This window comes from Vollenhovia emeryi, unplaced genomic scaffold (genome assembly GCF_000949405.1).
Source record: "Vollenhovia emeryi isolate VEMERY1.0 unplaced genomic scaffold, V.emery_V1.0 DF939136.1, whole genome shotgun sequence".
NCBI lineage: Eukaryota > Metazoa > Arthropoda > Insecta > Hymenoptera > Formicidae > Vollenhovia > Vollenhovia emeryi.
Genome location: NW_011967230.1, coordinates 796,665 through 810,279, shown reverse-complemented (window position 1 = coordinate 810,279; position 13,615 = coordinate 796,665). Strand labels below are relative to the sequence as shown.

At 44.4% G+C, this 13,615-nt stretch overlaps 1 protein-coding gene across 2 annotated transcripts in view; it reads left to right on the top strand.

Moving 5' to 3' along the window:
• LOC105567561 (phosphatidylinositol 3-kinase regulatory subunit alpha) overlaps positions 1–13,030 on the top strand; it is a 31,543-nt gene extending 18,513 nt beyond the window's left edge. Inside the window, exons 4-12 of one of the 2 annotated variants that reach the window (XM_012022503.1) lie at positions 2,428–2,613; positions 4,681–4,809; positions 4,957–5,164; positions 5,626–5,853; positions 6,101–6,425; positions 6,508–6,761; positions 6,972–7,148; positions 7,236–7,421; positions 7,855–13,030. In XM_012022503.1, the coding sequence (XP_011877893.1) occupies positions 2,428–2,613; positions 4,681–4,809; positions 4,957–5,164; positions 5,626–5,853; positions 6,101–6,425; positions 6,508–6,761; positions 6,972–7,148; positions 7,236–7,421; positions 7,855–8,149 (1,988 nt within the window). In that variant the 3' untranslated portion in view covers positions 8,150–13,030. The remainder of the gene's footprint in view (positions 1–2,427; positions 2,614–4,680; positions 4,810–4,956; positions 5,165–5,625; positions 5,854–6,100; positions 6,426–6,507; positions 6,762–6,971; positions 7,149–7,235; positions 7,422–7,854) is intronic. The other variant, XM_012022504.1, reaches the window with a different exon arrangement.
• Positions 13,031–13,615: the final 585 nt, after the last annotated feature.

Below are 13,615 nucleotides of genomic sequence, written 5' to 3'. Positions count from 1 at the left end.
GAGAGAGAGAGAGAAGGGGGGGGAGAACGGGATCGTGTCTGAAAATATGATCGCGCCGTATATCCTCGCGCGAAAATAAAGTCAAAGGTTCGTCAGCCGTAATAAAACGGAGTGGAGAGCGGGAGAGGAAGAAGAGAAGAGACGGAGGCGATTGAAGAAAGAAAGAAAGAAAGAAGCGCGGACGGCCGTGGGCGATAAAGCGATAGGAGCGGCTCGCTCGGGCGCGAAAATCCGCGAGGAACCGCCAGGAATTCTGCTCCTCCTCCTCCTTCTCCTTCTCCTCCTGAGGGCATTCCTCGTGCGCGACGCGATCGCGGCTTATTACGCAATTCCGCCGTCGCTTTGTCCTCCGGCCGAATTTCGCGCTCGCATCCGGCGACGCCTCGCGGACGAAGAGGAGCGCGCGGCCCGCGATTGATCGCGGTTTCGCACGGCGTTTCTCGGGATCCTCGAGCGTGTCCGCGAGAGACAAAGGACAAATAAAAGGCGAAAAGAATTAAAAGTACGATTATACTATAATATAAGGCTGCCGGCAGAGAACGATCCGCAAACGCTTACGACTGTCTTAGTCGTGGACGTAAGGCAAGGCAGAGGAAAACGTAAGTCGTAAAGCGTCGTCTACAACAACCGGCGTAAGCGTGGAATAAGAAGTAAGAGTAGGAGTAACGTTTTTGGCGTAAGCTGTTTACGCCGACTCAATCTACAATACGGTGAAGTAGGTGTTGTAGGCATGCGTGAAAAGGCGTAAGAGTAAGAGTAGGCGTAAGAAATAAAAATAATTCATTTCGCTTACGCCCTTACTCCAGCTCTATTAAACCGGAAGTAGCTCTCTAAAGGCCATTCTACAATTGCGTAAACGTAGTTGTAGGGTTGTAGGAGTAGAAGTAGTAGTAAGTGTTGTACATCAAAGTAATATACAATAGAGTGAGATACGTCGTAATTGAAATGAATGATTAGTTAGCTTTTACGTCCTATATCGTTGTAGTCGTGGAAGATCAAGTTCAGCCATCTTTTACAACAGGCTTTACAATCGGAAATGCTAGTTTAAAACTGTGTTTTACAACACTGTACAACCGCTAACAACCACGTTTACGCAATTGTAGAATAGCCTTTACGCCTGCTCTTACTTCTTACTCCACGCTTACGCCGGTTATTGTAGACGACGCTTAAAAGGCTATTGTATACGACTTACGTTTTTCTCTGGCAGAGAGTGATCCGTAAACGCTTAAAACTGTCTTACAATTAGTCGTAGACGTAAGGCAAGGCAGGGAAAAACGTAAAAGGCTTTGCATATGACTTATGTTTGTATGTTTTTCTCTACCTTGCCTTACGTTTACGACTAATTGTAAGTCTTAGCGTTTACGGATCGCTCTCTGCCATCAGCCATAAAGACCGAATCAGACTAGCAATTGTTGACTCGGATTGGATTGGGATTAGCGATTGAGGATTATCTTCTGGCCAATGAGAGCCGATTAAATCGCTGGCTGCTTTGCTCTCATTGGCTAGAAGACAATCGTCAATCGCCAATCCCAATCCAATCCGAGTCAGCAATTGCTAGTCTGATTCGGCCTTAAGGGCTTGAGCAGAAAGATTGTTGTGACCGTTTATAATTCTGTCGTAAGACTGAAGTCGGTGTCGGAAGTCAACGCACAAAAAATTGTCGTAGACGTATGAATGCGACGTACGTTTACGACAATCTTTCTGCTCAGGCCCTAACTAGTAGGTCCACTTTCCGTCGGCCCCTTTGATCTTTGCGGTCCCGATCACGTGGTATTCCGCCATTGCTTTGGTCAGCAATCCAGCGGGGTTCTTTAATTATAGGTTACGTCCAAAATCTTCGAGGATTATTTTACTCGATGACCACGTTTCGAAACCATTTCGAGCGTTTTCAATCTATTTCTCAAGCAAAATTTTCCTCAGTGCAAATGTTTTGGAATGGAAACCTGAATCTATAAAATGCGCGTTTCTAAACTTACTAAAAAAAAAGTGTCGCAACCATTCTGCCCATTACTGTACGTACTCATCAAAGCCACACATACAACTTTTCTCTCGCTGGCTTGACCAAAATAATGGCGAATGCGCAGAAGGGATCGAGGCAAAGCCAAATAAATGACGGAGTGGACCTAATAGTTACACTATGATAATATATGTATGTGCGAAAAAGTGTTTGTTTAGACTGGCCGCCTTTTACAATGTTGCGACGGAGAGCTTCGGCCCTTAAGAATCGCGGCCTGCGGAGAGGCCGTACCTCGGGCGCGACGCGGCGCGGCGGAGAGAATTTTGAAACGCGAGACCCAGCACGATGCCCCTGTGGGGGGGGGGGGAGGGGGTTACGTCTCGCGTTTCAAAATTCTCTCCGCCGCGGCCCCGGACGCGCGCGTGCAAAGAATTCACGGAATCGCCACGAATGTTTGTCGCACTTTGCAGTGTTCGGTCTCGCGCTCTGCTCGCAATTCGACACCGCCAGCCGCACGGCGCCGATTCTCGTGGAGCGGTGCACCCGCGCCCTCGAGGAGCAGGCGTTCGCTGACACGACGCTGGACCTCTACAAAGTCTACCACAGCAGCCCGCCTAACGAGCAGACCCTCGAGCTGCGACAGAAGCTGAACGAAGGTAAGAAGAGGACGGGCGGGCGGGCGGGTCGGCCGGCAGGTTCGGACCTCGCGCGCGGCTATAAATAGCCTGGCGTAGCGGCCGTGCCACCGATGTTCGGCTCGCGGGTTGCAAAAATGTCGAGCCGCGCCACCAGATGCACGCTGCATTGTGGAAGCTGACTCCTCTTCCCCTCCGTCGCGCCCTCCTCCCTCTCCCGCGACGGAGGGCGCCAGGAAAGCGCTTATATTCCGTGGGACAGATCGAGATCTCAGGGACGGGGCGAGCGGAATTCGCGAGCTCTCTCCCTTTCGGGTTCTCGGGGACAAAGATTCGGCTGCGTATCCAGAGATTCCGAAACCTTTTTTGTTTCAGAGGGGGCACGAAATAATATTAGTATAAATGAGTTGTTTAGATTATACAGGATGTTACGCAATACTATTTTTCCTGCTGGATTGCTTACGAGAGCCAATCAGGATTTAAGCCAACGGCACACGATACTATTTTTTTCCCTACTGGATTGTTTATGAGAGCCAATCAGGATTCAGCCTTACGTCATCTGATTTAAAACTCTGCATTCTTATTGGTTCTCGCAAGCGATCCAGTAGGAAAAATAGTATCGTGTGCCGTTGGCCTTAGCCTTAAGTAATTTGATCTAAAGCCAACGGCACACAATACTATTTTTCCTACTAGATTCCTTACGAGAGCCAAAATCAGGATTTAGCTTTGAGTCACCTGATCGAAAACTCTGCATCCTTATTGGTTCTCGTAAGTAATCGAGTAGGAAAAGTAGCGTCGTGTGCTGGTGGCTTCAGATCAGTTGACTTAAGGCTAAAGCAAACGGTACACGATACTATTTTTCCCCGCTGGATTGTTTACGAGAGCCATAAGGATGCAGAGTTTTAGATCAGGTGACCTAAGGCTAAATCCGGATTGGCCCTCGTAAGCAATCCAGCAGGAAAAATAGTATCGCGTGCCGTTGGCTTAAATCCTGATTGGTTCTCGCAAGCAATCCAGTAGGAAAAACAGTATCGTGTGCCGTTGGCTTAAGTCTGTTGTCATCCCTTGTATTTCGGAGATAAAATTTGGAGCTCGAAATTACGAGAAACCTAGAAGCTACAAGAAAGATTAACACGAAAAATTTGCGCAGTTTTGAGCTCGCAACGGAGCGCAACGTGAACAACTGTTCACTCGTGATCTTATGTGACGGTTACTGTCGCTCTCTTAAATGGTTAATTATATTCTTTTGCGCGCTTGTATCACAATATTTCCAAAATCTCGAATATTTTCTGGGGTACGCGGTCAAAATTAAACAGACGCGCTTTCTGCGTCCCCCGTTCCACGGCCACTGTGCGTATTCCTGCACTCCTTGCGATAAATCTAATATTTGTACATCCCCGAAACACTTTTCGAAGTTTTCGCGCGGCGTTGCAGGTTGCACGTGAATCAGCTGTTTTCGAAGTGATGTTCAGAAAACTTGCACATTTCCCGAGAGAGAGGGAGAGAGAGACTGCTACTGTTCTGTATCATATCGCGCAGATTTCAAGGCTGTGCTCAACGTGTCGATTGTCCGCTTAGCACCGCGTTCAACGAACCGAAATTTTATCGACTTGATATGTATTTGCTTATCATTATCGTTTCACTGCATTTGAATGCACTTCTTTCACAATTTCTCTTCAAAGATCAAGCCATTTATAAACGGACATCACAGGAAAAAACTTAAGACTTAAAGGAAGTGATCGATAACGGTCGAAAACGTAAGCAGTCATTTTGAAACTTAAGCAATGCTGAAAATTCCGATTAGTTGAAATTCTCAGGTCTTAAGTTTTTTCGCGTGTTTCCAGCTTAAAACTTGATGAGAGAAAAAGAGATGGGGATCGCTAATTCGTGGGCGAGATGAATTAGCCGCGATCCCTCCGTAATTAGAGATGTTCCGCTTCAAATTACTTGCGCGCAATGACTAATTATCATAATACGAATCTAAATAATCGGTGCAATTAATTACATCGACACGATTCAGAAAATATCATTGATCGACGATTGAAGCCGACTGGACGTAGAACAACGGTGACGTAATTATATTTTCAGACGTCTGCAACGCGGATCTGAGTCCGTACACTCCCCAGTGTATCGCCAGCGTCCTGAAAAAGTTCCTGCGTGAATTACCGGACCCGGTAATTCCGGTGCAATGGTACGACAGGTTCCTGGAAGCGTGGAGTGAGTATATCTTGCAATCGAACACTTTGCTCAAAACTGACTACCTGTTTTTTTTTTAAATCAATTTTTTAATCCCCCTTTTTTTCAAATCGATTATCGCAGTCCGCGACTCGATCGCAACCGTCCGAATCTGTTTTCGTCCCGCAGGTATAAAGAGCGATGAGCAGTGCGCAGCGCGTCTGAATCAATTAGTAGCGGAGCTACCGGAGCACCATCGTAGCACACTGTGCCATTTGATGGCGCACTTCTGCCGCATCTGCCAGCTGCAGCACGGACGGGGTTACACGGAACCGCCGACCATCCTCGTGCAAGTGCTCTGCCATATATTTCTTAGGCCGCCCTGGGAGCAAATCATGTGAGTGCCACGTGGATTCTTTCGGTCGTGGGGGGAAGAGTTGGGAGCGTGGTTCACACGATCCTTTTTTTTTATCACTGACGACGCACTAGTGCCGCCAGAAAAAGCGGCGACGTATTCGAGGATGCTAGTAACAAGCTTGCTTTCCATCTCGTCGGCTAGCAGGCTAATTATATAAATTAAAAGAATGCGACTTTCTAACTTGTTGGCGTTTGCTTATTTAATTTTCTACCGCGAAAAGTATTATATATAGATTCCGGGACACATATTAATATTATATATTACGTAACGATATAATACAGTCATAGTGATGAAAAGAAATGAACTGGTTTTCCTGGTTTTAATTGCGAGTTTTAACAGGTTTTTTAACTATAATATTATTAATAGTTTTAAGATTACTGGTTCGATAGGAACGTAATAGTTTCGAAGAATGTAGCACTTTGCACTGCGCAATTTTACAGCCAAGTTGTCAAAAACACGGAGGCACATATACGTATAATGGAATTGCTGTTACTGCACGGCGATTGGAACGAGAGGCTACCGGAGTTTGCCAGTCCTCCGCAATTGCCGCCACGCAAAGTTTCGAGACCACAATTTCCGATTTTGGATCCATTCCCGGTTCTCGAGGACGAGGCTGTAGACAGAACGGCACCTGGTACAGATACTGGCAAGGACCAACAGATGCACAGGTGACGTTCAAATCTGACTCTGATTTCAATCCAAATCTTGATCCAAGCTACAAAGTTTCTAGTTCCAACTCAACATTGGACTTTCCGTTCGTTCCCTCGATTTAACTTTAACGCCTCATTTAACTTTCGTTCCGCTTTTCCTCTTGTGCGGTTAACTTCTAAGATTTATGACAATTGTTTGTAACTAAATGTGATGCAAATGACGACCTAACCTAACCAATCGTAATTGTCGCCGAAAACATTCCAGGCCGCGCGCGCTACAGGATGCCGAATGGTACTGGGGTGACATTACGAGGGACGAGGTGAACGAGATGATGATCGACTCGCCGGACGGCACATTTCTGGTACGCAATGCATCTTCCAAGGGCGGCGAGTACACTCTGACGCTGCGTAAAGGCGGGACCAACAAACTCATCAAGATCAGTCATCGAAACGGGAAATACGGATTCTCGGATCCTTATAACTTCCACTCGGTTATCGAATTGGTCGACTATTACAGAAACTGTTCGCTCGCGCAGTATAATTCGGTGCTGGATATTAAGCTGCTCTATCCGGTGTCGCGACTTCAACAGGTATCTTTCTGGAACTTTCTGATTCACGACCTGTGATTTCATTGTGTTTGTCTCTGAACATCATTCCATTTTGTTTTCCGAGAAACAGGATGAAGAGATCGCAAATACGACCGACATGGCGAAAGTCGTGCAGAAGTTTGTCGAGCTGGAAAAGGACATAACCGATACAATCCGACAGTATCAACACTGTTCGGATATTTACAGCAAAACGGCCTACGAAGTCCAGTTGAAGCGTCAGGCATTAGAAGCCTTTACGGAGGCTATTAAGATGTTTGAGGAACAGATGAAGCTGCAAGAAAGATTCCAGAAGGAAGCCCAGCCCCATGAGATTTCTACGTGAGTGCTCTTGTTGACTTTAGGACTCTTAAAAAAAATTCATATTTTCAGTAATTTTTATGAAGCATTTGAAAGTAAGCTTGAACTTTTTGTCTCAATGTCCCACAGTGATTACATTGACCATGACGTTCATCGAATCTCATTTCCGTAGGAAGTAAGAAACGATGAAATTGAGATCATTGATTATGTTATTATGTTTGATAATTGCAGTTTGACGGACAATTCAGAACTGCTAAAGCGAAGACTGAAGGCCTTAGAAGATAGCAAAGAACAGCTGGATGAGAGTTTGAAGCAACAGATTGCCTACTATAGGACCCTCGAGAGAGAAATGTATAGATTGAAGTCGGAGATCGGAATGCTCGTGCGACAGAAGGATCGCCATTCTCTGTACGTATTTTGCTTTACTCGGCTGAAAATTTCTCTTTTTCTTTCATATCCGAGAATTGTTTAATTTATTCCCTGGAAACATTGCAGATGGTTAAAGAAGAATGGGATGAAGCAGAACAAGGAGGACGTGGACTTCGCGGTTCATTCCGACGAGAAAACGTGGCTCTACTTGCAGGGTTCTCGTCCCGATGCCGATCATGTTCTAAAAGGCCGGCCTGACGGTACTTTCCTTGTTCGCCGATCGAGAACGGGCCAGTACGCACTTTCCATAGTGTAAGTACTTTTTATCTTTATTTATATCTTTGATACAGTGATCTCGAACTAAGAATAAATTATATAGAATAAATTATTACAGACACACTAAGCCATGCAAGATTACAACACAAATAATAGAAATAACAAATTAATCGTTTAAAATAGGAATTCCTAGTCTGAATCCAGGTCAATATTGACGTTTACAATATAAAGAATTTTCAAAAAGATGTTTGGTTTTAAAAACTTATCCCCCCCAGTCATTATAAAGATTGTAACGTAACCCTTTTCCAAAAAAAGGATGGGAAACTCCTAGTGTTTAAAACAAAAGTTAATCCTCTTCTCCAGGTTCCCCTGGAAAATTTGAGTAATCAAATTTTAAAGGTCGTATTTCATTGACCTAGATGGTTTCGCGATTTGTGCCGTGTGTTATTCGAGAATCGTGGTGTTACAGGTGCAACGGCACGGTACAGCACTGCATAATATACGCCACCGAGCGCGGCTACGGTTTCGCCGAGCCGTACAACATTCACGAGAGCCTGAAACACCTGGTGCTGCACTACGCCCAGAACTCCCTGGAGGAGCACAACGAGTGCCTGACCACCACTCTGGCCTACCCCGCGTTCGCGCCGCCCGCGGCGCTCGCGCAACTGCAGGCCCAGCAGAAGCAGTTACAGATTCACACTCAGAATCAATCGCCGTTCGCGCGACCGCCCCACGAGAATCAGCTCGTCATGCCGCACACATAATATTGGCCTGTCGAGCGCCGCGATCAGGATCCGCTCGAGTCCGAGTATGTTCACGCATCCGCGCACAGCCACACGTGAGTTCTGCTGCAACAAGCCATCATTCGCCGACACGATCGGCAGATCGGCTGCGTCGCGCGAGCCTTCCTCGACGAGTTCGAAACACGTTCCGCCGCGAGACAAAACGCTCCTTCGTTCGGAACGTTTCCTAAAATCGCGTACAATAATTATGCGTATGTTTCACAGTGAGAGAAAACGCAAACTTGGCGCGAATTAAATATCGTGACAGCACGTAACCTAGTGTCGGTTGCTTAATCATAGTCGAACCATCGTAATAGGTAGATCGCAAGCTCGCCGAAAGTACGGAGCACTTCGACGAAGCGTATAATAGCCGTAACGATAGTAATCGTAAGAGATAGTAGCGATAGAATTAGATATATATGCGTTATCGTGGTACGATAATGATCGTTTCGACTAATGCGGAGGTTCCCAAACGGCGCATCGCGACGCCCAAAATGGACTTGTGTTCGGAAGAATGTCCGAAGTAAAAGGCAGATGAGTTCAAATCTTCGAAGATAATTCTAGAATAGTAGAATCTTTTTTATACTATCGGATGTTAAATAAATATTAAAATATTGCTTAATCGTTGTGTAAAGACGATTCGGAAGCTCTTGAATTTTTTTAATCTTTGAAATCATTTGAATCTTTGTTTCACGAAATGTGACGAGGATAAGTAAGCGCGAGAGCGGATTTGAGACTCTGACTTGTATTTTCTACATACGTGACTAATATCGATTGGAGTCACGTTTCGTATCCGCGCGTTCGTAAACATTATTGCAAGGGATGCAAAGAGAGGAGTGTCAGATTCAAAGAATTGCTGGAGTAAGAGTGTTTGGGAACCTCTCGACTAACTGGACCAACAGTACCAATGACGGATACCACTGGCTCTCCCTCAGGGTTTACACGACGCGGAGGGTCGAAGGTCTGCGTCGACATTACGGCAGGACGATGATACGTCTCCGCCGCTACCGAGAGTTTTTGTTCTTCGGAACAAAAAGCGTTTTTGACCTTGACGCCTGTAATTGCGTAGAAATTGATCCGCTCGGAAACGTCGGCATTACAAAGACACGCCGTCGGATCAGCGACCGGGATAGCGAGGTCCGCTTCGTTCGCGTAGATTCCATTGTTCAGGTAATCAGGGTAGTCGTGTCTCGTACAAATCGTCTAACCCTTAACAGCCTGAATCCTCAGAATCTTAATTAGCTCGTATCGGGCGGATATCATTTAGTTTGAAACTAACTTTGCGTTAGTGATTCGTTATTATTTAGCTGCATACGATGGCCACCTATGTAGTTCGAGTCGTGCCATTCTTAGAAAAGACAGTGCTATAAAAAATGTTATGAAAATTATTTATGAAAGCGTAGTATCTTTTTGATACGCGTTGTATCTCTATCTTTCGTTATGATTATAGCTCGATGATTATAGTTCGAGGTCATAGTCACTGATCAAATGTTTATGTTACTATGAGTAGAGCTTACTGCGTTAACATATCACGTGAAGTAGCCATAAATGACACTCATGACTTTTCGTGCAATAAGTTTATCTCGATCACGTGCTATTACTCATCGCTCTTTAATATTTTTTGCGTAGTGTAACGTACATTTCGTCTTTTCCTACAAAACTTGCATTTGATATATGTTTAATGTATCAATTCACGTTGTATGAATATCAAGGTTTGGATAATTTCATCGCGACCTAATACGATTATTTTAGGCTTTTAAGGGTTAAACGTGTTCGTTCAAAAGTCGAAAGATGATCGCTTCCTCGTTGCTCGAAATTCCCGATCGCTTCTTGCGCGAGCACACCGTTCGCGACTCCAACAAAGGGCGCGCGCGCGATTTGCATAAATGGCGCCGGCGTCTTTATTTTTTTTTACGCTGAATTATGATAGTGATATTATGATGTAGTCGAGCGAAATTTGCGTAAAACCGTGGAGCGTCTTTATACCATTTTATAGTAACAGAAAAACTGATCACGAGAACCCTGCAGGTCCACTTTTTCCGATGAGAAATTTTAAGGACTGTTCCCACTAACATTAAAAATCGTACATTAATTCGTAACATGACTTTTTCGAATTTCCTCGAGTTATTGAAGAGTGGACCCACTCGATTCTCGTGGTTGAATCTTCGGATTTAATCGCGAAGATGGACCGGATATCTTCGTTGTCCTTCCTCGATCGCGTTCCGCAGCGGATCGCGATGAAGTTTTCTCGATGACAGAGGGAGAGAGAGAGAGAGCTTTTTTTTATACAATAGATTTCAGACGTTATGCCAAGCAGATTTGTGAGAAAGGAGATATATATCTCGATATATTGTCTGTGATTTTTTTCGGATTGTCTGCGAGCAGAGGGAGAAAAGTTATCGCGTTTGTCGTTTCCGGTCGCTTTTGTCCCTAATTTCCCAACTTATTCTTTCTTTCCTTTCTTCTCTGCACCCCTTCTTTCCTCGAACGTCCGTGAGCTTTCTTTTCCGCCATAACTTTCAATGTACGTCCTCGCGATCAACGCGTTGCGTCAATCTTTCTCGCTGTCACGGGTCCCAATCTCAGCTTTGAACGTTCTCGAAGATAGCGGCGATGAGAGGAAAGATCAGGACGTAACGAGAATTAAGAATGACGAGTGAAAAGTAACAATAAGTATAAAATTGCCAGTATGCGAAAAGAGAGCAAGAGAGAAAAATCAATTGATAAAATACAAAAGAACGATGCTAGTCTTTGTCCAGAAACGTGAAACTTTGTCTTTCTATTGTCCGTCAATAGAGTATCTCTTTGTCGTCGTTATTCTCTTACGTTTCCTTCCTCTTTATTTTAATCGTTTCTTTGCTGCGTCCTGATCTGAACCACCGAAACGAAAGAAAGAAATACGCGGATGCGTGCCTGAGAAATCTCACGTTTACAGAGCGGTCGGTAAACGGCGAGAGTGTATCGGGAGCGCTTCACGTGCAACGAGAGAGATCGGTGGTTTCTCAAGTTTCTCTCGCGCCATCGTAATCGAGCAGAGGTCTGAGAAACGCAAATCGATGGGCTCGAACAGATAAATCGAATAAGAATTGAAAAAATTTTATAACGCATCTGACGCTAAATGTAATCGTCACTCGTTATTCATGTCGTAGATCGGACGATCATTTTTGGTGTTAGATGCATCGTTAAAGAAGCATGCGAAGTATTCTGTATCGAAGTGCGATTTGTATCAATTTTAAATTACATAGAGTGAATGTGTGGGGAGTATTTGAGCACGATGCTTCTCGTCCCCTACGCTTTTATCTCTTCCGCGACTGTGTAATCTCGTATATATCGCACGACGAACAAGCGAGGAAGATCGACGTGGCGTCTCCCTTTTCATTCTGAAGAAAAGCGCAGAGCGGCGTGGTGGCCGCGCGGAAGACAAAAAAACGGTGAACGAAAGGCTCTCGTTTGCTCATTTCGAACGTTTCGGATTACATAGGCTTAGGTAGTTTAAGATTTTTTTATACCGACGAAGAAGGGGGTGGAGAGGTGCGGGAGAGGCAGGCGGCCTGGCTCTCGCTACCACGTGATTGTCCAATGCGCCGTCCGTCGTCCGTTCGCTTCGTTCTCCACCGGTCTCGCGGACATCCTCGTCGTCTCTCGCCGTGCCGTTCTCCTCTTCGAGGCCTTGTTCGCTTTTTATTATTTTATACTGTTTCGTATTTCGCGCTCTCCGAAGGGCAGAACGGCGACGACGTTGACCTCTCGCGAGGCGCGGGTTCGCGATCACGTTCCATTTCCTGAGCGTCTGCGCGCTCGTGATCGTCGGTCCGTTAATTTTTGCCGTAAGGCAAATGCCATGCGTCATCGATCGAGCCTTTCGCATGATGGACAGTAAGTGAGAACCTATCGAGTTCCACTGGAACGAGTTGAAGCAGTTGTTCGTGATTTTTCTCGTGGGAGTTAATCTTCCGGCGCAAAGAGAAAGTACGGTGGGAACGAATCGACGACGATGGACGACTCTTTTATAGTGTTAAGGACGAATTATAAAAAATATTATGACCGACGAGTGAGACTCGCGATAAAATCTCCTGGTGATGCAAATAATTTTACATTTGTTATATTAATAATAATAAATAATTATGATAATACGATCGTTGAATAACAATTAGATGTAATATATTGTATATATTATATCCGTATGTTTTTACGATATTTTTAATGAAAAATTAGTTTGCAGACAAAACTCGTCTGATTTTTTAAATTTTACGCAGGCAAAAACCACGTGAGAGCCCAGTTATCTCATTTCGAACCCCATTTACATTTAAATGTGAAATGTAATTTTTTATATCCTCGAATGCGCTCCAATTTAATCTTCTTTACGGAGACGAACGTTTTAAAAACAAAATTCAGAAACTGCTGTGTAGCTGCGAGATATGATTAGAATTAGAATTGTGAGAAATTTTCATTAAGATGATAATTAAGATGATCAATAAGATAACTTTTAATTTTTTTGTTGCTTTGTTTAAGAGCTTTAATTTTTATTTGAATTTGAATTTTTAAGTATCTTGTTATTCTCTCTTTCATTTGTAATAACTGTTTCGCGAGTGCAAGGCAAACTCCGCGATGCGGGGTAGCAAGGTGCGAATTGGTTGGAAAAGAGAATGTGTCATCCAGCCGTTTGTTTCGAAATCTATCGCGAGTCACGCTCGTCGTTGTTTTCCCAGTGGGAAAAAAAGTTACATTTATACAGGTGTGCGCGCGCGCGCGCGCACAGCGTGCATACACAAATTCACATATACACGACACACTCACGGAATAGATACACATGCGAGATAAATAAACGAAGCTATATAAATAAATATACATATATATTATATAGATGCGATACGTTGTGCGTCGAGAAAAATATATGGTGCAGATATGAGAGAAAGAGAGAAAAGAGAGGAAAACGAAAAAAATATATATATATTCGAGTATATATATCTATATATATTTTTACTTACTTTCAAAGCAAACCTTTAATTGATTATTTATAATATATACGTGCGTAAATACACATACATATATATTATGTATACACATACATATATTATATATGAAACATTATGGCGAATCGTCGTGTTGTATTAATCACGCGTCACCGCGAGCCTCGTTGATCGCGAGTTCCTTCGGGGAGGCTCCCGGGCGAGGCGCGGCGAACGGGCGCACACACGTGCGATCACGCGATTCTGATAAATCCCACGGGATTCGAAGTGTCGATCGATTGTGACGTGACGTGTCGAGTCGAGTCGAGTCGAGTCGTCGCGAGTGAGCGCCAAGATCGAAGCGGCTCGCGACACGACCGTCTCGAGATTGTGCAAATTGGCTTTTTAATATTTTTGATAGACGTCGATTGTGCGCGTAGCAACCTTTATCCTAAATTGCGATCGAGCTTTCACGCATCTTTCTTAAATTTGCGCAAAT